The following is a 26,797-nucleotide window of genomic DNA, read 5'->3' as shown; positions in this document are numbered from 1 at the left end:
AGGCTAGGGAGCTAACTGTCTCTTCACAATTTTGTCGGAAGCAAGCAGGGGCGGGAGCCCAGTTTCACCTCAACTGAGTTCCGCCCCTGGTAGTACACATGGAGTTAAGTAAACATGCAAAAGTTCAATGTAAAATTCATCCTAGTTGTCAAGAAACAAACAAGAAAATCAATATGGCATTGTTCATCATGTACTAACAAGTAACAGCACCACAAGACAAGCAGTCAATCATGCATGACTAACAATTTGTAAGAAGAAACATTTTCCCTTTTTCAGCAGTATAATAGAAAATGGACATTTCTTCTGAGAAAATCATTGTTAATTCATAATATGCTAAATCAATCATTATTATGTCTAACAAATATAACATAAGATTCTCGTAAAGAAGGCAATGTCTCAATACGGAAAATGAAAAGGCAGTAGAACACGATACAAGTCTCACCAGTTTGCTTTTTGATTCAGCAGAGGTATTCGAAGATGTTATCCTTGCAATCTGATCTTGGATAAAAGAAGCATCGTTCTTTAGTACAGAAACAACCTACAGACGGATTATATAATTCAATTGGCAAAAGAAATTTTTGATTTGAAGCATGTGAAAACTTGAAGTGTTGAAACACTAACAAAAGGCTTGTTCCCCTCAATAATTGAGTTCAGGCTTGACACAGTAGGACCATCCAGTGCATTCAGTAATATAACATCCTGCCAGTAGCAAGCATTCCAATTTGAAATGGTTGAGCACAAAAGATAGCTAGAAGATAAATAAACTCCAAGTAGGGAGGGGCAAAGTGGGGTATGACTGACCTTTATATAACCTATTATGTATGTTTGACGAATCTTTGAGGCCACAGAAACATTTCCAATGTGTATGGCCTATGTGAAAAAAAAAGTTCACACAAATAAGAAATATATCTCAATCAGGCTCGGGCTAATATGCATAAGAACTCCATTACCTCATTGAGGGCTTGATTCTGCACGAATTCACGATGACCCTGCACATTGGGAACCTCTGGATTATCTGCTCGCACAAGAAAGCATTATAAAGAACAATGCATGCAATTTTATAGGTATGTGATAGTGTAAAAGTTTCAATTAAAATGGACACAGAACAATTTCTTAAAACTGTTTTTTAGACGAATTTCTTAAAACTGCTGAGGTGGAGCACAATGAGTTGTACAGTGCTTACACTCAAGGGCCCCAATTATGTCAAGGATAAAATCATCAGAGAAAATCTTGTGAAATATGTCAGGATTGTTCAATGATACTGCAAAAGAATAAATAATGTGAGCTGCAATCTAAATAACAAACGGTCATGTTTAACAGGTTTTTACATACTGATTCTCTTGACTAGTCTGAAGATCATGTGGCGATCATCCATGTTTCTTGAACCCTCGCACGTTCTGAAAAGGTCCACTAGCTTGGGGAAAAATTCATCCTGCTACATATGACAAATATAAAACTTAAAAAGGTTAAAAAAAAACACCAAGGCATGCATACAAAAAAATATATCACTTCTCTAAATTTCAAACTTCAAGCTATGCATCGTTAATAGTTCAAACAATGAGGCTGATATGTTCAAGCAATGTGTAGCTTGTTGTTTTGTTTAATGCTTCAGCCTTGGGCTGTGGAGATATAATAAAGTGTAACACCCTAAAATTTTCACTTTTGAAAATAGGATTAACATGATTATTTTGTGAATTTTGTGCACATGAAATATAGGAAAATAAAAAAAATCATTAAATTAAAATTTATCATTAGGATTAGAAACATGTGGTGCATTCATGCTGTTGCATGTGTGTTTTTGTAGTGAGTGGTCTTTGTCAAAAAAAATTCAAAACTGATTTGAATTCGATTTACAAAATGGCTTTGAAAAAAAAATAAAGCTCTCCCTCCCACTCTCCTTCTGCCGAGCAGCCCAGACTTCCCCTCCTTCTCTTCCTCATCGGCCCAAAGAAGTCGGAGGCCTGCTCCCTCCCTCTCTCAGCTTTCTCTCCCGCTCGGCCCAGCTGGCCATTTTTCTGAAGGCCTGCGCCTCTGCTTGCAGGCTGGCCAGCACGCTCTCTCCTTTCTCCCTTGGCTCAGGCCTAGTCCCTTCTCCTTGGCCTAGTTCGCCGCGGCCCGCTCTGCGGCAGCACGCTCACGCGTCGCCTCTCCTCTCTCTGGCTTACCGCCTGGCCCCACCTGTCGGTCGTCTCCTACCTCGTTCCTTCTCCATCGCGGACTCTGTCCTGTGGCCGTGTCCGTCTCCATCCCGATTCCTCTCTGTGGCATGCGCCCCACGCCGCTATCCCTCATAAATATCGGCCATGCCTCCGCACCGCCTTCCCCGAACCATATCGCAAGCCATCACTTCGCCTCAAGCCAACCGCAGCAGCCGCAACCTTGGCGACGCCGCTGCTGAGCTCGATTTTGCGGTGCCGCCGCTTCACTGTGACCGTAAGCCATCTTTCGAGCTTAGTGACGAGTTTGCGAAGCCGCCGAGGTCTTTTTCCCTCTTTCTTTTGCTTTCGGTCGCTTGTCTCTCGTCGTCGACGATTATTGGAGCTCCGACGCCGCTGTTTCGAGCCGCCAGCCATCTCTGTCCGCTCCTAGCCACTAAAAACCACCGTGGTGAGTTACCCATCTTCCCCTATTGGTCTCCGTTCAAATTCTGAACCTAACCGAGGTCTTTAGGGCTGGTTTTGTGTCTCTCCAGCGAGGAAAGTCACCGCTGGCCATGTGTTCCACCGCACCGGTCACTGTAGCCAGCCGGCAGCCTCCTCTCTCCCCCCTCTTTTCTAATCTTAGCTATCCATCTTGGATTCAACGGCTTAGATTAGCCCGTACCCTTTCGGCTAGTACTTTTGCAAAAGAGCCCCTCTAGTTTTCTATTTTCAAACCCACGATCCAAAGTGTATTTTCATGATACACTTCCTTCTTTTGAAAGCGTAGTTTCTTCGGTTTAGATCCAAAATACGTTTTCATCTATTTACAGTTTTGCCTTTAATCTTGTTTTAGCCATAAAATCTCCGTTTTAACTTCGATTTGACCAGTTCAAATTACGTTTCGTATTTACGTTGTTTATGTGTTCATATTACTGTTAAGGATGTTTTCAACTTTTCAAATTCGAGGTTAGATTTAATCTATTATTTTAATAAAGGGAATATTGTTTAAATCATATCTTCTACGTTTTAACTCGGTTTTAGCCCATTCAAGTTGCGTTAGATTCATAGCAATGAGATCTATGTGTTAGTAACAGTTGTTACCATGTCACTATTTCTGGAATTTTATGGTTTAACTTATAATTTGGATAATAATTATGCAATTGGATTTTATAAATAAAATATGATTTGTTTTAATTTAGTTTTATAAATCAAATCTCAATTTGACTTAATTCAATTTATATTATTTTCCATAGTTAAAATAAATGAAGCCCATAATTTTCTTTTCCACGTATAAAGCAGATCTTTCGGTAGTTGTATCTTTTTAACCATAGCTCTGATTAACGTGCCTCTCGCGTCTGTGTGTTCGTAGCGATGCGTAGAATCGTGTTTCAAACTCTTTTACTTATTTTTCTATGATTGGTGTACTGTTCTAATTTAGATCTATTGTTTGCTTCATGTATGATTGCATGGATGCTTGTGTGGTACTTTATGATTTCGTCCAGTCGGTGAGATATACGTGGTGATCAAGAAGAAGAAGAACGTTGAAGATTAAAGCTTACCGAAGAATCGGTGTTTTAAGACAAGTATAGATGGGATCATCCTTGTTGTCCTATACACCTTTAATCATTTAATTCATACTGTATGTGTCTACCTTGACTGCCACTAAGGATTTCCTAGTACTTTGTTACCCTATACCTTGATACCTTTGGGTTATTGCATTGGGTAGTATGATGCTAGTGCTTAACTAAAGCCATGATCTTGTAACTTAGATGTAGAAATCGGTTCCTCTACTTTGCGCTGTAGCCGCGTGAACGCCGGTGTCGTGGGAGTTCGACGCTGTGGAGTCCAGCGTAGTGGTGGCGATGTAGAGGCGACGATAGCGAAGTCAGTGGGTCTTCCCGTCGCTGGCAGCACTCTCTTTAGATCAGGTTAGGTTTAGCTATTGGTGGGTCACGGCGGCTCCGGTCAACCTCATAGTTAGAGCCCTGATCCCTACCTCTCTTTATAGTGATGTACGATAGGGGTCCACCAACCATATTAGGGTTGAGCGCCCCTGATCAAGGTGCAAATCTAAGGGCCTAATAGGCCATTGGGCCTATTGGTGGAGATCAACTAACATTCTCCCCCTTGATCTCACTACCATCTTTCAATTTTATATCATTTACTTTTGTTCATTCCATTACAGATTAGCGCATAGAGCATGTTTCATCGTCACGGTCAATTGTCAATAGATTTAACATCTACAACACACCACTCTGTTCTAAAATAGATACTTAACTTTGGGTCTTCTTTTATCTAGGAATTTTAGGCTTTCTCTTAAATCCATGCTAGCTACATGTTCTCTGAACACGTTGGGTGGTAAGCCTTTTGTAAGCGAATCCGCGAGCATCTTTGTGGTACTTATTTCCTCAAGACTTACTTGATCCTAGACTTTATCTTTCACAACATAATACTTTATGTCAATGTGTTTGGCAGCACCACTTGACTTATTATTGTGAGCATACTGTACTGCCGGATTATTATCGCAGTATAACTTAAGTGGTCTATAGATGTCGTCAACCACCTTTAAACCAGGTATGAACTTATTTAGCCAGTTCACCTGCCATGTTGCCTCATAACTCGCTACAAACTCGGCATACATTGTGGACAATGTAGTGATGGTTTGCTTTGAGCTTTTTCATGAAATAGCTCCCCCTGCGAGAGTGAATACATATCCAGATGTGGATTTTCTATCATCTCTCGCATAGTCAGAATCAGAATATCCCACTATATGGAGTGAATCTGATCTTCTATATGTCATCATGAGGCTTTTTGTTCCTTACAAATAACGCGAGACTTTCTTTACCATTTTCCAGTGTTCTGTTCTAGAATTGCTCTGGAATCTGCCAAGTAACCCGGTAACAAATGTTAAGTCAGGGCGATACATACTTGAGCATATTGCAAGCTTCTGACATCTGAAGTATATGGAACTGTTTTCATTTGATCGATCTCATACTGGTTCCTGGGGCATTGAAAATCCTCTTATCTGTCGCCCTTGACTATAGGAGCAGGTGAGGGACTACATTTGTGCATACTGAATTTCTTTAAGATCTTTTCTATGTATGCCTTTTGTGATAGTCCTAATATCCTTTTACTTCTATCTCGGTGAATCTCGATCCCTAGAATGAACGAAGCTTCGCCAAGATCTTTCATATCAAATTTTGAGGACAAAACTTCTTTGTCTCCAGTAGTAAGCTGACATCACTACTAGCAAGTAAGATATCATCCACATACAGGACAAGGAAGATAAACTTTCCATTCTTAAACTTTGCATAGACACAATTATCCTCTACATTATCTTTAAACCCAAAATTCATTATTGTCTGATCAAACTTCAAGTACCACTGTCTTGAAGCTTGTTTTAACCCATAAATAGATTTTTTTAGGCGGCATCCCATTCGTTCTTTTCCTTCCATGACAAAACCTTTCGGTTGTGCCATGTAAATATTTTTCTCCAAGTCCCCGTTGAGAAATGCTGTCTTTACATCCATCTGATGTAATTCTAAATCGTAATGTGCCACTAATGCCATTATGATTCTGAAGGAATCCTTATATGAGACTGGAGAAAATATCTCATTGTAATCAATCCCTTCTCTTTACGTAAAGCCTTTTGCCACAAGTCGCTCTTTATATCTCTCTATATTCCCTTGAGAGTCAAGTTTTATTTTATAGACCTATTTACAGCCTACTGTTTTGGCTCCTTTAGGAATTATTTCTAAGTCCCAAACTTTATTGGTATTCATAGATTTCATTTCATCTTCCATAGTCTCAAGCCACTTTGATGAATGATCACTTCTCATGGCTTCTTCAAATGAGGTGGGATCATCCTTTATTTAAAATTTCTCAGTGTTGTATACTTCATAGTCAGTAGAAATAGCTGATTTTCTAACTCTTTGAGACCTTCTAGGGGCCTCCACATTTGGCACATCTTCTGTTTGAGGCTGTTGTTGCTCCCCCTCATATGTGGCAATAGGTTCTACAGGATCCTGAAGAACAGGTTCCTCATCGGCTTTCATTGTTGCCATAGACAGAATAACAATAGGTGCTGGCACCACAGTATCTTGCACTGTCGGTGCAACAACAGTAGGTAGTGAGAAAAATGGCTCATGAATCATTGGAGTGGGTGCATACACCCGCTTCTCTTCAAGGTCAATTTCTCGAGCTACCATGCTCCTCCTCATCATTTCATCCTCTAGAAAGACAACGTGTCTCATTTTCACAAACTTTATATGTCTGTCTAGACAGTAGAAATGAAAACCTTTTGACTTTTTTAGGTAGCTAATGAAATGGCAACTTACTGTTTTGGGATCTAGCTTCCCAATATTTGGGTTAAATACTTTAGCCTCAGCAGGACTCCCCCACACACGTAAGTGGTTTAGTAAGGGTACTCTTCATGTCCACAATTCATACGGTGTTTTGGGCACCGTCTTACTTGGTACTCTATTGAGAATATGAATGGTGGTTTTTAACGTCTCCATCCATAGGCTCAAAGGTAAGGTGGAGTAACTTATCATACTGCACACCATATCCATCAGGGTACGATTATATCTTTTAGCTACTCCATTCTGTTGAGATTCGCCCGGTGTAGAATACTGGGCTACTATGCCATTCTCCTATAAGAACCTTGCAAAAGGTCTAGGAACTTGGCCATATGGGGTATGCCGACCGTAGTACTCTCCCCACGGTCGGACCTGACTATCTTAATCTTTAAATTGTGTTGGTTTTCAACTTTTGCCTTAAATATCTTAAATTTATCCAATGCTTCTTGTAACACCCCAGGTGTTTGCCTTCCACATTTGCACTTGCATTTCATGAACATGAGCATCATTCATCCATTCATGAGCTTGTGTTGCCTGAAACATGTTTATGAAACATTGCAATGTATCGTTATATTTCATGTGTGTTGTTTCTATTATGAAATGAAAAGTGTGCAACACTTAAGTGCAACATGTATAACTCACTTTAGTGAAATATGGTTAGTCATACTATGCAACAAGATCATGAAACATGTGAAACATGACTATGAAACAGATGTAACATTTCATGTGTTTTTCATTGTTTCAGTACATACAATGCTTGATTCTTGTGTGACCAAGGTGTGGTGTGGCTAATAATTCTTTTAAACAACTTAGTGACACCTAGAATGCCATTTGGAACATTGTTCATATTGATCATGTTGCCTAAATAGGATTTCAAAAAGTGGTTTGACTTGTTTTGACCCCTAAACCCTTTTGTTTGACTGTTTAAAAAGTGTAGCTTAGAATGTTTGCATGTCTGAGCAACCTAAAACAAAGTTGTAGCAAATTTGATAAGGAACAAACTTTGTTTAGAAGTCAAGTCATGAAAATGTGCACAACATGTTTAAAAAGGACCCACAAGTCAGCATTGAAGGTGGATTCAACACTTGAAATTTTTTTCCTAAGTCCTTAATGCAGTTTCAGTTTGATTGAGCCAACTTTGGTTTGATACAACTCATGATCCATGGAGAATTAGTTGTTGATTCTTCAAGCATTGTTGGATCCCTATCTTAACTCTACAACTTTCATGTACATTTCTTCCACTAATTCATCACGGTTTAAGAGATCAAACGCTGTCAATCTTGGCTGTCAGGCTGATCATTTTCACTGAATCAAAGCTACAGTACCTAACCATTTTCAGACAATCTCCGCCGCGTGGCGCCACTCATCGCCGGTCGCCTGACGCGCAGGCCACGCGCCGCGGCCATCCTGGCGCTGCTGGCCACGACTTGAACTTGTGCCCGCTTGCCTGACGCACTCGCCATTTCATTTTCTCCATTCCAGTCGCCTTCCACCGCGTGCAGCAAGCGAGCTCAGCCGCTCCGCCATTGTCGAGCAAAACCGTGCCGTCGCAGAGCTTGCCTGCCGCCGCAAAAACGCGAACTACGTCTTCACCATAGCTCCGCCGTGTTTCTCCTCTACCTCCTCAACCTCTCAGCCATGCCGATTGGGTCTTGGTAAGGGCGCATTTGCCGTTTCCACCACCGCCGCCATGATGGGGTCTCGCCGGAGTTGGAGCTCCACGTGGCCAACTACCACCGAGGCTTTCCCGTCCCCTTTTCTTTGCTTGGGTAGCACGGTAGTGACCTCCTGAAGCTTGTACCGAGCTCAGTTGAGCCAGCCATGGCTTGCCATCACCGGCAGCTCGCACTGGAGCTTTGCCATGCTGCCATCATCGGCGACGAGCCCCCTCCGCTAGGTCTTAGGACGTGCCACTTGCACCAATCAGTTCCTCTCCTCACGTAGAGCAAGTAGGTAGCCGTGGTTTCACCGGAGGAGCCGTCGTCGGCGAGCTTCACCGTGTTTAGCACCGTTGAAGCCGCCTCCCCTGTTCTGTCTCACTAACAAGTGGGTCTGGCTGACAACCGGGTCCCACAGGTCAGTGACTGCTTGTTCCATAGGATAGTTCAAATTTCTAGTTTTGAATACTGTTTTGTAAATTTGGTAACTCCAAATGTGTAGATCCAAATGGTGTGATTCAAATTTTGTTAGACTCATAGTGAGGTCTAGTATTTAAGAAAAATATGTCTTGAGCATATGATGTAGAAATTTTGGATGAATTAAATAGGAACTTGAAAGGTGTTTTTGAATGCATGCAAACTTGTTTAAATCATATCTTGAGTTTCTGTGATCCAAAAATTATGAAATTTTGTGGGTAAGCTAGTCTTGCTTAGTAGAATCTCTGGTTAAAATTTGAGAGTCATTGCATGTATAGTTTTTGAGTTATAGATTTTCCTTTTATACTTGGTGGATACTTGTGTGAATTTTTGTAAATTATCTAGGAATCCTATGACCATGAAACTTGGTGGGTAGTATCTTAGTACCTTAAGGATGCTAGAAAAAATATAAAATCTATTGCTTGACACTTTTCACTAAGGTTTCCTAATTATGTCATTTTAAGCCATTATGCCTTATCATTTTTGTGTAGACTGTTATACTTACTCAAATGGTGTGAAATTTTTATGGTAGTCTACTTAGAGCATGTAGTATCTACTGTAATTATTGTAGATTTAATGGTGTAGTTTTCATATATGTTTATCATTTCCTCTAATTAATTAAATAAATTAAGAAAGGTATTAAAAGAAATGTTTTGGTGATGAACACCCTACTTTCTGGTATTCTTGTGATATGTGTAACAAGTGAGTAGAGTTAGTTTTGTCCAATTATTTGTTTACATCATAAGTTAATAATTATTTCGTTTGCATTATGTCCCTCTGGACAGATCTGGGAACTTTAAAAAGTTCCCCATGATATTTTGATTTGCTGTTAATGTGATGAATACAAGAGTTGTAGGTAATTTATGTATCTAGGTCCTGTCAAAATTTGAGGGCATTTAGCCAAGTAGTTTAGAAACTATAGCTGTTTAAAGTTAGGTTCCAGTTTTGCTTACTCTCTGTCTTATGAGGACAGAGTTCTGTTGATCAAAGAATTCGACTTGGTAAAGTGTGGAATCATGCTTTGAGGTCTGAAAATGAATTGTAGAAAATTTCATAAGCTTTCCAGATTGTCTTGTTACATGTCATTTGGATTTATAAATCTCCAGTTATGGCTAGTTTACTGTACCGCTACATAGTCTTCATTTTTCTGAAATACAAATGCTTGAGTGTATGCTTGATGCAATGTTCTCGTTGATTGTTTAGGGGTTAGACTAACTTGAGAATATGCTTAGGTGCAGGTGCTAGGTCATTAACTGAAGATGAGCAATTATACATTAGGTTGTATAAACTTGGTAAGTGAAAGTGATTTGAATAGGGCTTAAGTTGGAATATGCAAACTACAGTGAACATGTGCATTCCCCCAGCATCCCTGACATTCGTTCATGTGCATCCATGATATTTATCTTGCGCATTCATGCAATAGGTGTGCCGGAGGGAGTGACATTGCTAGAGTTCGAGGGAGCCAACCAGGAGGAGGAGCCCGAGGTGCAGGAAGCCGACAAAGCAGCCGCCGCGGAGGAGTTGCCCGAGTGCCCTGACCACCAGCCTTCCTCGTTCTTGAAAGGCAAGCCCCGGAGCATATTAAGCCTCCCATGTTTTTACAAGTACATTGAGTATCTTTTATTCATTGATGATGCATTAAGTATAGGAATTGGTTGGAACCAATTGTTGCATTATACATCCCTCCTTGTCCAGATATCGCGCTGGAATCCTATTTAAGTTCAGGAACGGGTTAAATGCTTAACCATGCTTAATGCGGTAGAAGTCAGGTGATTTCCTGTCACCTATGAGCTTTAGGATGAGGTGGATCACGGTTGGCTATATTTGCTATCGTGGAAAAGAACCATGTGAATAATGAATTAAGACCGGGCGGGGTCTTGTGTAGGTTTGAACATAGTGACTCTGTCTGAGTCGTTTAAGGACCGATACGCTGTACGTCCTTATGTCATGTTGAACGCAGCCTAACACTTAGCTGACTGGATAAGTCATTCCGATCACGAAGCCTAGTAGCTCGGTTCAGGCCAGGAACATGAGCAGGGGTCCGCAATCTGGATGGAAGTAAGGATGTGTAGGGAACCATTGGCGTAAGCCCAAGGGTGGGTTAAGTCACCGAGCACTCATGGCAGAGTGGTTCTCTGATTTTGCGACACTGTTCGGACTCACGACTTCTGAATTGTACCAACGGTGACTTGTTTGCGACCCTGACGGGGGAAGCAGGGTTTGTGTTAGGAATACCCCTCCAGATGGATAGGAATCGATTCGAATCGCCGTTTCTCCCGGATAGTGAGAACTTGACTGAGCAGCGGCAACGTAGATTCAAGTAATTTAACGATATGGTTAAATGGATGATGATGATAAGGTTGCCACAATGAATACCTGATATGGTTATTAATGTTTGCACCCTAATAAAATGATTGCTTAGTATAGGTGCTAATATAGTTGACAGGTTAATGGCTAAAAGTCACTGTTAGTTCAGGTTAAGAGTTGATCATTATTACTTATGCTTTTCTACAAAAAGAAAGTGTCAGCCAGATCCACTACATTAAGCTATGCATAATCCTTGGTGTCATTTGTTTGGTTTTCAACGGGTAAGTCTAGCTGAGTACATTCTCGTACTCAGGGTTTATTCCATCTTGTCGCAGATGACCTTCTATATCAGGGATTCTATAAGTATTGTCTCCACCCGGCGGGTGATGAAGACTAGATCATGGGCATGATCTCTATTCTCTTATCTAAATGCTTTTGCGGGTTGTGATCAGCAAACCAGTATTTGTATTTGAACTCGGGTGTGTAAGTTAAACTAATTGCTTTTGCATGTTTTACAAGACTTGTTTTGTAATAACGATGACTCTGTGATGATGTAATCTATTTGCGAACGTCTGCGAAATGTTGTAACGTACGATATGTTATGTTGAATTACTGTGATCTTGGTTGTATGCAAGTTGGTTTGAAATCCTTCAAGATTTCGATTGACTACCGGGTTTATATGGGCTCAAGTTCGAGAATTTGATCGTTTCGGTGATTGTTTTTATACTTGTGCTCTTATAAATTGGTTGGTTCTGTGATAGCTAGTATCAGAGCTAGATTCAACATTAAACATGTCTTACGGCTATTTAAAACAAAAGCTTTTGTTGTTAAAACGGTTTTCCAACTTATAGTTATATATAAGTGTTCAAAAATCACAATTTTTATGGTATACTGGTGATCACATCCCTTATAGCCCACTAAACGACTTCTAGGTGGCTTATATATAATTACTAACTTGGGGGAATTGATTGTTTCTATTTCGTCGTCCATGCGGCGTGATATTGCATGTATACCATTCATTTGAATGGTAATGTATGGATCAGTTGCCTCTACGCTAAGGTAAGTGTGAGTTGCGAGAGCATGACCGTCCAACCGTCGGTCTAGGGGAGAGCTAGTTGTGGTTACTGGAGTATGTACATATTGCATACATGTATATATGAAGGTACTTAATTGTGTGTACATTTGTCGGGTAGTTTGGATACCTAAGTATATATATCGGGGGATGTATATATGGAGAGTATCTTAGTTACTACTTGTGATTATTAGCATTATATCTTGTTGGGGTTGGGCTACAATGAAGTTTTCTGTAGGTACGCTAACAACGCACCATGTAGATCGACTAGTTACCGCTAATTGAGAGAACGTATGTATGCCACCGTATATTCCGCTAAAGCTTAAATTTTCATAGGTTTGTGAGGACGTACGGAACGCGCATGCATCATATTCACTCATGTCATTCATATTGCATTACTTCCTCCCTTATAATTGCTTATCCCAAGTGTAAAGTGCAATCTCTCAGCAAAATAATCCTCTCACGTGAATTGCATCCCTTTTTGATACAGATGGCCGTGCTCATGTTTCCTACTGGTAGCAGCACCTTTTTGGACCAGTTCGGTACTCCCACCTTGCTCTGGAGGGTGCTCAGTTCAGTTGGGTACCCGGAGGCACCTAGCTACACATGGAGGCAGGCGGTACCATTGGGAGATGTACCATGGTACATCGTGAGCTTTGTAGTGCCACAAAACCCCACAAGACCATTGTGGCATGGGTGGAGCATTGAGACTGATGGACGAAGCCCATGGGAAGCCGCTCAGGTTGCTGCCCTTGATGTGCTGATGGATATAGCATAGAGCTTTGGGGATGAGTTAGTGGGTGGACCTGCTTCATCCATTCCCCGAGTGTCTCCTACTGAGGCTAAGTGGACTCAGGACATTGGTCAGGCCTTGGTTCGAGGCCGTGGCGAACGTGTGCAGAGTGACAACGCTACAATGAGTGCTATGATGGCAGTCTTGAAGCTTTGTCGAGTCAGGCAAAACACCCTCTCTAGTGCGCTAGACGAAGCTAGCAAGGCAATGGCAGCCCAGCACAAGTTTAGGTTGCGTGCCCGCAAGTATCGCCGTAGGGCGGATGCATGTGGGAGAGCTCAGCAAGAAGTTGAGGAGATTCACGGTATTGCAAATTATCGTCTACAACAGTGGGGTCAAACAGCACGCGAGAGAGACGAGCTTCATAACCAGCTGATGAACCTCACTATTGAGAGAGATGAGGCTACACAAGAGTTGGATCGTGTGACCCGTCACAGGGATGCAGCTTTAGAGTTAGCAGAAGAAAGACGTCGGGGTTGGATTTTGGCTAACCACAACGCCTTTCAAAGGGAGCAAGCACTACAAGAATAGCTTGAAGAGCTTCAGGTTGAACACCATTAGCTACACAACCGTCTGTTTCCTATTCCTCGCCCCATACCAAGGTACCCAAATGTGGGTGGACCTCAAGTGATTGAGGCCGATGAGGAAGAAGAGGACATACAGATGGATGACAATGCAGCTGAGCCTGTAGACGACGAAGAAGAGGAAGACCCAGAAGAAGTCCAAGGTGTCTCCGATGTGGACAGCGATCACTTCGACAAGTAGTTCGTTAGCAAGTCTCACTAGTTAAGCTTTTGCAGTCATTGATGTAATGAACTTAAGTACGAAGACTGATGTTGGATGTACCTTTTTAAATTCAAACTCAGCATGTAATGTACTTTAATTCGCTCCCTTCAGAATGCGTATCGTAATGGTTAAGTTTAAAAGTTGTCATGTTGGAATGCACTGCGTATGGCGCTAGTAATCTACTTGATGATGTGTTGGAGAATGAATTATTGCCTCTGTTTATTGTATGAAGTTTTCATTCTCATCAGTAAATTCAGTTTGGCACGATTATATTATTCCTCTCCAATGTGCTGACATCATCAATAATTACTGGTTACGCATTGTGCAGATGCCTCGTACTCGTTCCACCGGTGCGGGTGATGATGATGATCTTCCACCACCACCACCCACACCAACAGAATTAATAGCAATGCTTGCGGAAGGACAGTGCACTATGGCCGAGGCCCTTCGTACGATTGCGAATCGGGATGGTCGAGGTCCACGCCAAGGACCGGAACCAAATCAATACAGTGATTTCAAGGATTTCCTTGACACGAAACCCCCGATCTTCAAGGAGGCTGAGGAGCCTCTATAAGCTGATGAGTGGTTGAATACTCTCGAGCAGAAGTTCCGTCTGCTCCGCTTGACTGAGGTGTTGAAGATTGAGTACGCATCTCACCAACTGCATGGGCTAGCTAGCATTTGGTGGAGTCATCATCGGTCCACTATGCCCGCTAATGCCCAAATCACTTGGGATCAGTTCAAGTCTGCTTTCAGGGGAAATTACATTCCTCCTGGTCTCATGGCGATCAAACATACAGAGTTCATGAAGCTGACCCAAGGGAACAAGAGCTTGAATGAATACTTGTAGGCTTTCAACAACCTTGCAAGGTATGCTACCGAGTTTGTGGACACCGATGCCAAAAAGATTGCTAGTTTCAAGCGGGGCCTTAGCCCCAAATTGATGAAGACCATGGGAAATTGCAAGTGTGCTCTTTTTAATGAGTTTGTGAGTGATGCCTTATCGCAAGAGAACAACAATATTGTGTATGCTGCTTCAAAAAGTCGTAAGCGGGCCTATGAGGTGGGCGCCTCACAATCCAAGGCTCCAGTCGCACCAAGGGCTCCATTCCGTCCTCCAATGTCAGCCGCTAAGTTTCGCCCACCGCTGTAGAAGAATACCGCCAAGACTGGGTTTCACAAGGTGTTTACAGTTGCTCTTCCCAAGGGCACTACCAGTCAAGGCAGTTCCCGTGTGCCACCAAGAAACATGCCGTGCTGAAACTGCAACAAGCCAGGTCACTGGTCGAGGAAGTGTCCTTACCCTAAGAAGAACAACTACCAAGGTGGCTGTTAGGGGCAAGTGAACCACACTAATATTACTAAGATTCCTTCAGGAGAGGTAGTGACTGCTGGTAAGTTTCTGATTGATCAACACCCCGCAATTGTACTATTTGATTCAGGTGCTTCGCATTCCTTTATTAGTCCAGCATTTGCATCCAAGTTTATGCAGAAAACATATACTATTGAGGGTGAGGGTTATTGTATTAGGGCTGCCAGTGGTATTATCCCAACCAAGCTGGTAGTTGGGGACGTACAATTTGAGATAGAGGGGCGAAGTTATCAGGTTGACCTGGTAGTTTTACCGGGGCTAGGTATCGATGTGATATTGGGAATGAATTGGATGAGCCGTCATGGAGTGCTTATTGATACATCGACTATGGTAGTCATGCTCAGAGATCCTGGTAATCAGGAGGGTTTTCTAGTACAGTTACCCCGAGACATCAATCCTTCTTGCACGACCAATGCGGTGCAAGCAAAGTCTCTGGCAGATATCCCTATCATGTGTGACTTTCTAGATGTTTTTCCCGATGATTTGCCTAGATTGCCCCCGGATCGGGAAGTGGAGTTCAAGATAGAGTTGCTTCCTGGCACAGCTCCCATCTCTAGAAGGCCATATAGAATGCCTCCCAATGAACTAGCCGAACTTAAGACCCAGTTGAATGAACTTCTAAAGACAGGCCTTATACATCCTAGTTCATCTCCGTGGGGGTGCCCAACTATCTTTGTGAAGAAGAAGGATCAATCTCTACGCATGTGTATAGATTATAGACCCTTGAATGCGGTTACAATCAAGAATAAGTACCCTCTACCACGCATAGATATCTTATTTGATCAGTTGTCTAAAGCAAAAGTCTTTTCCAAGATTGATTTGAGATCTGGGTATCATCAAATCAAAATTTGGCCTGAGGATGTCCCAAAAACCACATTCTCTACAAGATATGGTTTGTATGAGTATCTTGTTATGTCTTTTGGATTGACCAATGCCCCTGTACATTTTATGTGTCTGATGAATTCGGTGTTTATGCCCGAGTTGGACAAATTTGTGGTGCTATTTATAGATGATATCCTGGTCTGTTCTGAGAATGAAGAAGATCATATTGAACATTTGCGGGTGGTTCTCACTAGATTGCGGGAACACCAGCTATATGCAAAGTTCAACAAATGTGAATTTTGGCTTTGTGAGGTACCTTTTCTCGGACACGTGTTGTTCGATGGTGGAATTATGGTTGATCCCACCAAGGTGTAAGAAGTGTTGAACTGGAAGGCTCCAATCTCAGTGCATGAGGTTTGGAGTTTTCTGGGGTTGGCTGGCTATTATCGTCGCTTCATCTTGGATTTCTCTAAAATAGCCAAGCCTATGACTCAATTGCTGCAAAAAGACATGAAGTTTGTCTAGACTCCTGAATGTGATGCGGCTTTCCACACCCTGCGAACTCTTCTAACGTCGGCTCCGGTTTTGGCACAACCGAATATCGAGAAACGTTTAGATGTTTTCTGCGATGCATCAGGTATTGGGTTAGGAGGTGTTCTTATGCAAGAGGGTAGAGTCATTGCTTATACCTCTCGCCAACTTCGGAAGCATGAAGTAAATTATCCAATGCATGACTTGGAACTCGCTGCTGTTGTTCATGCTTTGAAGGCCTAGAGACATTATTTACTTGGCAATGTGTGCAACATCTACACTGATCATAAAAGTCTCAAGTACATCTTCACTCAACCAGAGTTGAATATGCGTTAGAGAAGATGGCTCGAGTTGATCAAGGATTATAACCTCCAAGTGCACTATCACCCTAGCAAGGCAAACGTCGTAGCGGATGCCTTGAGCAGGAAGTCTCATTGCCACTCATTGATTGAGAGTGATGTCCATTTGTCAAAGCTCCTTCATCCTGTAGTCCTTCACAACATCACTGTCAGTTGTACTCTACAGAGTCGAATTATCGAGCTACAGAAGACAAATGCAGGTGTGTTTCACATCAAGCGTAAGATGAAAGAGCAAGAAACCAAACATTTTCGAGTAGATGAGGAAGGCATGTTATGGTTCAAGGATAGGTTGGTAGTTCTGAAGGATAGAGAGCTTAGAAATCAAATCATATCCGAAGCCCATTCCTCTAAATTATCTATTCATCCTGGTAGTAGCAAAATGTATCATGATTTGAAGCCTCAATTTTGGTGGACCAAAATGAAGAAAGAGATAGCCGCTTATGTGGCTAGGTGTGACACTTATTGTCGGGTTAAGGCCGCGCACATGAAAGCTGGATTACTTCAGCCACTCTCTATTCTAGGTTGGAAATGGGAGGAGATAAGTATGGATTTTATTGTTGGACTCCCTACTACTCAAAGGAATTTTAACTCCATTTGGGTTATTGTAGACCGACTAACCAAGTCTGCACACTTCATTCCTGTCCGCATAGACTTTCGTCCAACCGACTATGCAGAGTTGTACTTTAATCAGATAGTCCGACTTCATGGGATCCCTCGTACTATTGTCTCGGATAGAGGACCACAATTCACTGCTCGTTTTTGGGAGCACTTACATGGATTGTTAGGAACTAAGCTAGTAAGAAGTTCTACCTATCATCCGCAAACCAATGGGCAAACTGAATGAGTAAATCAAATCTTAGAAGATATGTTGAGAGCATGTGTCATCTCGGCTAAGGGCTCATGGGAAAAATGGTTGCCCCTAGCTGAATTCTCGTACAATAACAGTTATCAAGAGAGTATCAAGATGGCACTGTTTAAAGCTTTGTATGGCCGGAAGTGTAGAACCCCGTTGAACTGGGTAGAAGCCGGTGAAAGGAGATATTATGGAATTGATTTTGTTCAAGAAGCTGAAGAACAAGTCCGTACTATCCAAACCCACATGGCCGTAGCTCAAGCTAGGTAGAAAAGTTATGCTGATCGACGTAGAAAACCTATTGAGTTCGAAGTTGGAGACTTCGTTTATCTGAAAGTCTCACCCATGAAGAGTGTCCAACGCTTTGGTGTGAAGCGAAAGCTTGCGCCGAGATATGTTGGTCCATTTGAAATCATTGGACAAAGTGGTAAGGTGGCATACAAGATTCAATTACCTCCTAAGATGAGTGCTATCTTCAATGTCTTTCATGTATCCCGATTGAAGAAATGTCTTCGCGTCCCTGAAGAGAGAGTTCCATTGGGGGATATCGAGTTAAAATCAGATTTGACCTTTGAAGAAAAGTCGGTCCGAGTGATTGACACTCGTGAGCGAGTGACTCGAAGTTGGGTGGTCAAGTTTTACAAAGTCATGTGGAGTAATCAGGGTAGTGAACTTGATGCAACGTGGGAAAGGGAAGATTATTTGAGAGATGGTTATAAGGAATTCTATCAACAATGGTACGCTTTTCAAATCTCGGGATGAGATTTTTATAAGGGGGGAGGGCTGTAACACCCTAGGTGTTTGCTTTCCACATTTGCACTTGCATTTTATGAACATGAGCATCATTCATCCATTCATGAGCTTGTGTTGCCTGAAACATGTTTATGAAACATTGCAACGTATCATTATATTTCATGTGTGTTGTTTCTATTATGAAATGAAAAGTGTGCAACACTTAAGTGCAACATGTGCAACTCACTTTAGTGAAATATGGTTAGTCATACTATGCAACAAGATCATGAAACATGTGAAACATGACTATGAAACAGATGTAACATTTTATGTGTTTTTCATTGTTTCAGTACATACAATGCTTGATTCTTATGTGACCAAGGTGTGGTGTGGCTAATAATTCTTTCAAACAACTTAGTGACACCTAGAATGCCATTTGGAACATTGTTCATATTGATCATGTTGCCTAAATAGGATTTCAAAAAGTGGTTTGACTTGTTTTGACCCCTAAACCCTTTTGTTTGACTGTTTAAAAAGTGTAGCTTAGAATGTTTGCATGTCTGAGCAACCTAAAACAAAGTTGTAGCAAATTTGATAAGGAACAAACTTTGTTTAGAAGCTAAGTCATGAAAATGTGCACAACATGTTTAAAAAGGACCCACAAGTCAGCATTGAAGATGGATTCAACACTTGAAAATTTTTCCTAAGTCCTTAATGCAGTTTCAGTTTGATTGAGCCAATTTTGGCTTGATACAACTCATGATCCATGGACAATTAGTTGTTGATTTCTCAAGCATTGTTGGAGCCCTATCTTAATTCTACAACTTTCATGTACATTTCTTCCATTAATTCGTCACGGTTTAAGAGATCAAACGCTGTCAATCTTGGCTGTCAGGCTGATCATTTTCACTGAATCAAAGCTACAGTACCTGACCGTTTTCAGACAATCACTGCCGTGTGGCGCCACTCGTCACCGGTCGCCTGACGTGCAGGCCACGCGCTGCGGCCATCCTGGCGCTGCTGGCCATGACTTGAACTCGCGCCCGCCTGCCTGACGCACTCGCCATTTCATTTTCTCCATTCCAGTCGCCTTCCACCACATGCAGCAAGCGAGCTCAGCCGCTCCGCCATTGCCGAGCAAACCACGCCGTCGCAGAGCTTGCCCGCTGCCGCAAAAACGTGAACTACGTCTTCACCATAGCTCCACCGTGTTCTCCTCTATCTCCTCCACCTCTCAGCCGTGCCAATTGGGTCTTGGTAAGGGCGCATTTGCCGTTTCCACCACCGCCGCCATGATGGGGTCTCACCGGAGTTGGAGCTCCACGTGGCCAACTACCACCGAGGCTTTCCCATCCCCTTTTCTTTGCTTGGGTAGCACGGTAGTGACCTCCTGAAGCTCGTACCGAGCTCGGTTGAGCCAGCCATGGCTTGCCGTCGCCGACAGCTCGCACCGGAGCTTTGCCGTGCCGCCATCACTGGCGACGAGCCCCCTCCGCTAGGTCTTAGGTCGTGCCACTTGCACCAATCAGTTCCTCTCCTCACGCAGAGCAAGTAGGTAGCCGTGGTTTCACCGGAGGAGCCGCCATCGGTGAGCTTCGCCATGTTCAGCGCCGTCGAAGCTGCCTCCCCTGTTCTGTCTCACTGACAAGCGGGTCCGACTAACAACCGAGTCCCACACATCAGTGACTGCTTGTTCCATAGGATAGTTCAAATTTCTAGTTTTGAATACTATTTTGTAAATTTTGTAACTCCAAATGTGTAGATCCAAATGCTGTTATTCAAATTTTGTTAGACTCACAGTGAGGTCTAGTATTTAAGAAAAATATGTCTTGAGTACATGATGTAGAAATTTTGGATGAATTAAATAGGAACTTGAAAGGTGTTTTTGAATGCATGCAAACTTGTTTAAATCATATCTTGAGTTTCTGTGATCCAAAAATTATGAAATTTTGTGGGTAAGCTAGTCCTGCTTAGTAGAATCTCTGGTTAAAATTTGAGAGTCATTGCATGTATAGTTTTTGAGTTATAGATTTTCCTTTTATCCTTGGTGGATACTTATGTGAATTTTTATAAATTATCTAGGAATCCTATGACCATGAACCTTGGTGGGTAGTATCTTAGTACCTTAAGGATGCTAGAAAAAATATGAAATCTATTGCTTGACACTTTTCACTAAGGTTTCCTAATTATGTCATTTTAAGCCATTATGCCTTATTATTTTTGTGTAGACTGTTATACTTACTCAAATGGTGTGAAATTTTTATGGTAGTCTACCTAGAGCATGTAGTATCTACTGTAATTTTTGTAGATTTAATGGTGTAGTTTTCATATATGTTTACCATTTCCTCTAATTAATTAAATAAATTAAGAAATGTATTAAAAGAAATGTTTTGGTGATGAACACCCTACTTTCTGGTATTCTTGTGATATGTGTAACAAGTGAGTAGAGTTAGTTTTGTCCAATTATTTGTTTACATCATAAGTTAATAGTTATTTTGATTGCATTATGTCCCTCTGGACAGATCTGGGAACTTTAGAAAGTTCCCCATGATATTTTGATTTGCTGTGAATCTGATGAATACAAGAGTTGTAGGTAATTTATGTATCTAGCTCCTGTCAAAATTTGAGGGCATTTGGCCCAATAGTTTAGAAACTACAGCTGTTTAAAGTTAGGTTATAGTTTTGCTTACTCTCTGTCTTGTGAGGACAGAGTTCTGTTGATCAAAGAATTCGACTTGGTAAAGTATTGAATCATGCTTTGAGGTCTGAAAATGAATTGTAGACAATTTCATAAGCTTTCTATATTGTCTTGTTACATGTCATTTGGATTTATAAATCTCCAGTTATGGCTTGTTTACTGTACCGCTATATAGTCTTCATTTTTCTGAAATACAAATGCTTGAGTGTATGCTTGATGCAATGTTCTCGTTGATTGTTTAGGGGTTAGCCTAACTTGAGAATATGCTTAGGTGCAGGTGCTAGGTCATTAATTGAAGATGAGCAATTATACATTAGGTTGTATAAACTTGGTAAGTGAAAGTGATTTGAATAGGGCTTAAGTTGGAATATGCAAACTACAGCGAACATGTGCATTCCCCCAGCATCCCTGACATTCGTTCATGTGCATCCATGATATTTATCTTGCGCATTCATGCAATAGGTGTGCCAGAGGGAGTGATGTTGCTGGAGTTCGAGGGAGCCAACCAGGAGGAGGAGCCCGAGGTGCAGGAAGCCGACGAAGCAGCCGCCGCGGAGCAGTTGTCTGAGTGCCCTGACCACCAGCCTTCCTCGTTCCTGAAAGGCAAGCCCCAGAGCATATTAAGCCTCCCATGTTTTTACAAGTACATTGAGTATCTTTTATTCGTTGATAACGCATTAAGTATAGGAATTGGTTGGAACCAATTGCTGCATTATATATCCCTCCTTGTCCAGATATCGCACTGGAATCCTATTTAAGTTTAGGAACGGGTTAAATGCTTAGCCATGCTTAGTGCGGTAGAAGTCAGGTGATTTCCTGTCACCTGCGAGCTTTAGGATGAGGTGGATCACGGTTGGCTATATTTGCTATCGTGGAAAAGAACCATGTGAATAATGAATTAAGACCGGACTGGGTCTTGTGTAGGTTTGAACATAGTGACTCCGTCTGAGTCGTTTAAGGACCGATACGCTGTACGTCCTTATGTCATGTTGAACGCAGCCTAACACTTAGCTAGCTGGATAAGTCGTTCCAACTATGAAGCCTAGTAGCTCGGTTCAGGCCGGGAACACGAGCAGGGGTCCACAATCTGGATGGAAGTAAGGATGTGCAGGGAACCATTGGCATAAGCCCAACGGTAGGTTAAGTCACTGAGCACTCATGGTGTCATTTGTTTGGTTTTCGATGGGTTAAGAGTTGATCATTATTACTTATGCTTTTCTACAAAAAGAATGTGTCAGCCAGATCCACTACATTAAGCTATGCATAATCCTTGGTGTCATTTGTTTAGTTTTCGATGGGTAAGTCTAGCTGAGTACATTCTCGTACTCAGGGTTTATTCCCTCTTGTTGCAGATGACCTTCTATATAAGGGATTCTGTAAGTATTGTCTTCACCCGGCGGGTGATGAAGACTAGATCATGGGCATGATCTCTGTTCTCTTATCTGAATGCTTTTGCGGGTTCTGATCAGCAAACCAGTATTTGTATTTGAACTCAGGTGTGTAAGTTAAACTAATTGCTTCCGCATGTTTTACAAGACTTGTTTTGTAATAACAATGACTCTGTGATGATGTAATCTATTTGTGAACATCTGCAAAATGTTGTAACATACGATATGTTATGTTGAATTACTGTGATCTTGGTTGTATGCAAGTTGGTTTGAAATCCTTTGAGATTTTAGTTGACTACCGGGTTTATATGGGCTTAAGTTCGAGAATTTGATCGTTTCGGCGATTGTTTTTATACTTGTGCTCTTATAAATTGGTCGATTCTGTGACACTTTTGTTCTTTCTTTGATTAGATAAATGTAGCCATAACGGGAGTAATCATCTGTGAATGTTATGAAGGAATTATAACCATCCACACTCTTTACAGGAAACAGACCACAAATTTCTATGTGAATAATCTATAAAATTCTTGCGCTTCGTTTGGCGTCTTTCTTAATTTTTTTACATACTTTCCTTTTATGCATTCTCTGCATTGTTCTAAATATAAGAACTCTAATGGAGGAAGAATATCATTCTTAACTAGTCTTTCTATTCTCCCCCTCGAAATATGGCCTAAACGACAGTGCCATAATTTCGACGACGCATCGTGAGCTCTCTTATGCCACTATTTCTAGAGTAACTCTATATCACCAATTGTTTTATCAGCTAGGTAGCATATTTCTTTGAAGAGCCAGTGAACTGACTCTTTATTCTATCGAGGTACTCGGTAACCGTGTCACACTCTGGGATTGAGCCCACAATTGTAGGCTCAATCGTGTTCTTTATTATAGTCAAACATTTCTTATTAGCAGTGACCCACTTCCTATGCTCAAGGTCATAGGACATCTTTTGGGATTCAAAATCCCTCTCTTTAGTTGCCCAAGCGGTATCTGCCTCATTTGTCTCCCTCACCGATGCCACAGGCTCAGTGGGACATAGTGAGGTGACTACCCAGTCCACCTCAGCTAAGATGAAGACCAGGTCAATCTTTTTCTTCCACTCCGTGTAGTTGTCACCTTTGAGAGTGGGGATCTCTTTGATACAACCCATCAAGATGTATCCGCCTGGCAACACAATTCATATAGAGTGAGAACATAAATAATAACAACAATTGCATGCCTTGATTCCAACATTGGTCAAAATTAAAACATACAATTGTTCTTATACACTAATTCTACATCACCGTTGGGTAGTAATAGAATTAATGCATAAAATCATTAAAATTACGATATTGTTATTAACAACGTTGGTAAGAAAATAACAACATCATAATTATGTCAAAATCTCTTTTTCTCCAATTAAATATCACGTTGGTTCAAAATAACTGGAGAATAAACAATTTCTTTAGCAGCGGAAACATGAAAAATTCATTATCTATTTTTCAGAAGCATTAAACTTTTCTCAACTATTCTCTGAAAAATTATCTCGTTGCTTCAAATTTTAACAGAGATATAAAACTAAATTTATCTGCTTCTAAAAATTAAATAAACTCGGAACTTTATTTACTATTCATTGTGGCTCGGCCTGTAGCTACGGTACCGGCCCAGCAGCAACAGTGCGTGGCCCGGTTGCGCAGCGTGGCCCAGCGCAAAACTTTGGCCTAACAGCTGAAAGGTCCTAATGGCTAGAGGAGGGTGAATAGCCTATTAAAAATTTCTACAACAACACTTAATAAACCGGTTAGACAATTATGAGGCGAAGCAAGTGTTGCACTAGGCTACTAAAATAGCAAGCCACCTACCACAATTCTAGTGTATATAGTTTCTATCCACACAATAGCTATGACACTACACTAAGTTAGTATGCTCTCAAAAGCTAACTAAAGAGCAACACTAACCAAACTAACAAGCTCTCACAACTAGCTACACTAAAGAGCTTGACAACTAGTTTACGGTAATGTAATAAGAGTGAGTAAGAAGGTTATACCGCCGTGTCGAGGAAGGAGCCAATCAATCACAAGAATGAATAACAATGAAGACCAATCACCACGAAATCAAATGATGAACACAATGATTTTTATCGAGGTTTATTTGCTTGCCGGCAAGCTACTCCTCGTTGTGGCGATACACTCACTTGGAGGTTCACAAGGTTGCTATGTCAATGCAAATGGCCAAGAGAGTGAGCTTGAGCCGGCCATGGGGCTTAAATAGAAGCCCCCACAAAATAGATCCATTGTACCCTTCAATGGGCATAACACGGGGTGATCGGACGCTCCAATCATATCGACCGGACGCTGGACCTCAGCGTCCGGTCACACGATGTGTGCCACGTGTCCCCTTTCTTCAAATGTTGATCGCCCGATCTCAACGGCCAAGTGACGACCAGACGCAGCAGCTCAAAGTGACCGAACGCTGAACCCCAGTGTTCGGTCATTTCCAGTAAGCATCTAGAGACGACTTTTCACGACCAGACGCGTCTAGTCATGCTTGACCAGACACAGTCAGCGTCCGGTCAGTCACCTTCAACACTGTGTGTTGCCACGTTAGTAGGACCGGACGTAGCCTTACAGCGTCCAGTCACTGCGTGACCAGTGACTAACTCCTTTTCACCTTTATCTTCTTCACCCTTGATCAAATGTGCCAACCACCAAGTGTATCACCTTGTGCATATGTGTTAGCATATTTTCATAAACATTTTCAAGGGTGTTAGCACTCTACTAGATCCTAAATGCATATGTAATGAGTTAGAGCATCTAGTGGCACTTTGATAACCGTATTTCGATACGAGTTTCACCCCTCTTAATAGTACGGCTATCAAACCTAAATGTGATCACACTCTCTAACTGTCTTGATCACCAAAACAAAATAGCGCCTACCATTTATACCTTTGCCTTGAGCCTTTTGTTTTTCTCTTTCTTCTTTTCAAGTCCAAGCGCTTGATCATCACCATGGCATCACCATCATCATGATCTTCACAATTTACTCATTACTTGGAGTAGTGCCACATATCTCATAATCACTTTCATAAACTAGGTTAACACTTAGGGTTTCATCAATTCACCAAAATCAAACTAGAGCTTTCAGCAGCCACGCGTGCCGCGCGGCCCCCACGCCCAAGCCGTAACCTGGGCCTAGGACGGGAAATCAGCCCACACGTGCGCACCCCGCACCACTCTGCCTGGGCCATAAGCCGGCCCTATCATCATCGCCTATCCATTCCGATCAGACGGTCGAGCACGCCGATAGGGTGAACAAAAACTCCACCCCCACCTGGCCTGCCTCCCCAAACCCTAGAACCTTATTTCCTCCTCTCCTTTCTCTCTCTCTTTGCTCTCTCATGTTGAGTCAACATTGAGCGAGAGTGAGCGACGACGGCAGAGCCATGGCGCTGTCGTCGGCGTGCGCACTCCCTAGCGGGTGAGCGCGGCACTGTCGAGCAGCCTGACCGCGATGCCCTACTCCAGAGGCCTTGCAGCAGCCGCGTCAGTGGGTGTCGTGCCCTAGAGGTAGCGGCGACTTCTTCTCGCACGTCGATGAGGCGACAGCACGATGCACGGCGAGGTAGGACTCTTTCCCCTTTCCCCTTCTTCTTCTACATTTTGATTTTCCTTTCTTTTCTTCTCGGATTTGTCTGATTTGGGGATTAGGGTTTGGTTCATTGTTGTTCTTCCCTGAGACTAATTTGTGGGTTAGGGTTCGGCTTTGAGATCCTTTCCAAAAATCGACACCCTTTCTCTTCTCTATGCTTCACCCAATTAGGGTTAGCTATCGGTGGCCGTCGGTCTAGCTCCGATGAGCCGCCTCCCATGCCCTTTCCCCTTTTCCCCTTCTTTGTCTTCAGATCTTGCTGTGTTCTTCTTAGTTCTTTGCCAATTAGGGATTAGGGTTAGGGTTAGGGTTTCGTTAGGGTTAGGATTAACTCGATTCATTTTTCTCTCGGTTTGGGTTCGGTTGAATCCTCTAATTTTTTCTTGCCGCGCGCCGGCGAAGACGACCATGCGGCACCTTTTCCCACGCGGTGGCGGTGGTGACCAGTAGTTAAGTGATGCCCGCCACCTCTCCGGTCTCTTTTCATTTTCTTTTACCCGGTTAGGGTTAGGGTTTCAATTCGAACCGGATCGAACCGTCTGATCTTTTCTTCGATTTCTTTTCAATGCTCTACCCCATACTAGATCTATACACTGTTAACCCAGCTCTGATATCATTATTAGCATACATAGTGCCTCTGAAACATAGATCAAGGGGTAAACATCTTACTTAGATGTAGAAATCGGTTCCTCTACTTCACCCTGGCGCAGTTGCGTCGTAGCTGCGTGAACGCCGATGTCGTGGTAGTTTGGTGCTATGGAGTCCAGCGTAGTGGTGGCGATGCAGAGGTGATGACGGCGAAGTCAATGGGTCTTCCCATCACTGG

At 42.2% G+C, this 26,797-nt stretch overlaps 1 protein-coding gene across 1 annotated transcript in view; it reads right to left on the bottom strand.

Annotated features, from left to right (window-relative positions):
* The window catches only part of LOC136510527 (uncharacterized), a 69,871-nt gene that overhangs the window by 37,079 nt on the left and 5,995 nt on the right, over nucleotides 1-26,797 (bottom strand). Inside the window, exons 3-9 of the mRNA XM_066504944.1 lie at nucleotides 2,364-2,425; nucleotides 1,333-1,435; nucleotides 1,184-1,261; nucleotides 951-1,015; nucleotides 802-870; nucleotides 622-699; nucleotides 443-538 (exon numbers count right to left, since the gene is read on the bottom strand). Coding sequence (XP_066361041.1) covers nucleotides 443-538; nucleotides 622-699; nucleotides 802-870; nucleotides 951-1,015; nucleotides 1,184-1,261; nucleotides 1,333-1,435; nucleotides 2,364-2,425 — 551 coding nt within the window. The remainder of the gene's footprint in view (nucleotides 1-442; nucleotides 539-621; nucleotides 700-801; nucleotides 871-950; nucleotides 1,016-1,183; nucleotides 1,262-1,332; nucleotides 1,436-2,363; nucleotides 2,426-26,797) is intronic.

This window comes from Miscanthus floridulus, chromosome 16 (genome assembly GCF_019320115.1).
Source record: "Miscanthus floridulus cultivar M001 chromosome 16, ASM1932011v1, whole genome shotgun sequence".
Classification (NCBI taxonomy): Eukaryota; Viridiplantae; Streptophyta; class Magnoliopsida; order Poales; family Poaceae; genus Miscanthus; species Miscanthus floridulus.
Note: the sequence above shows the minus strand (reverse complement) of the source record. Positions and strands in the feature narration are given on the sequence as shown.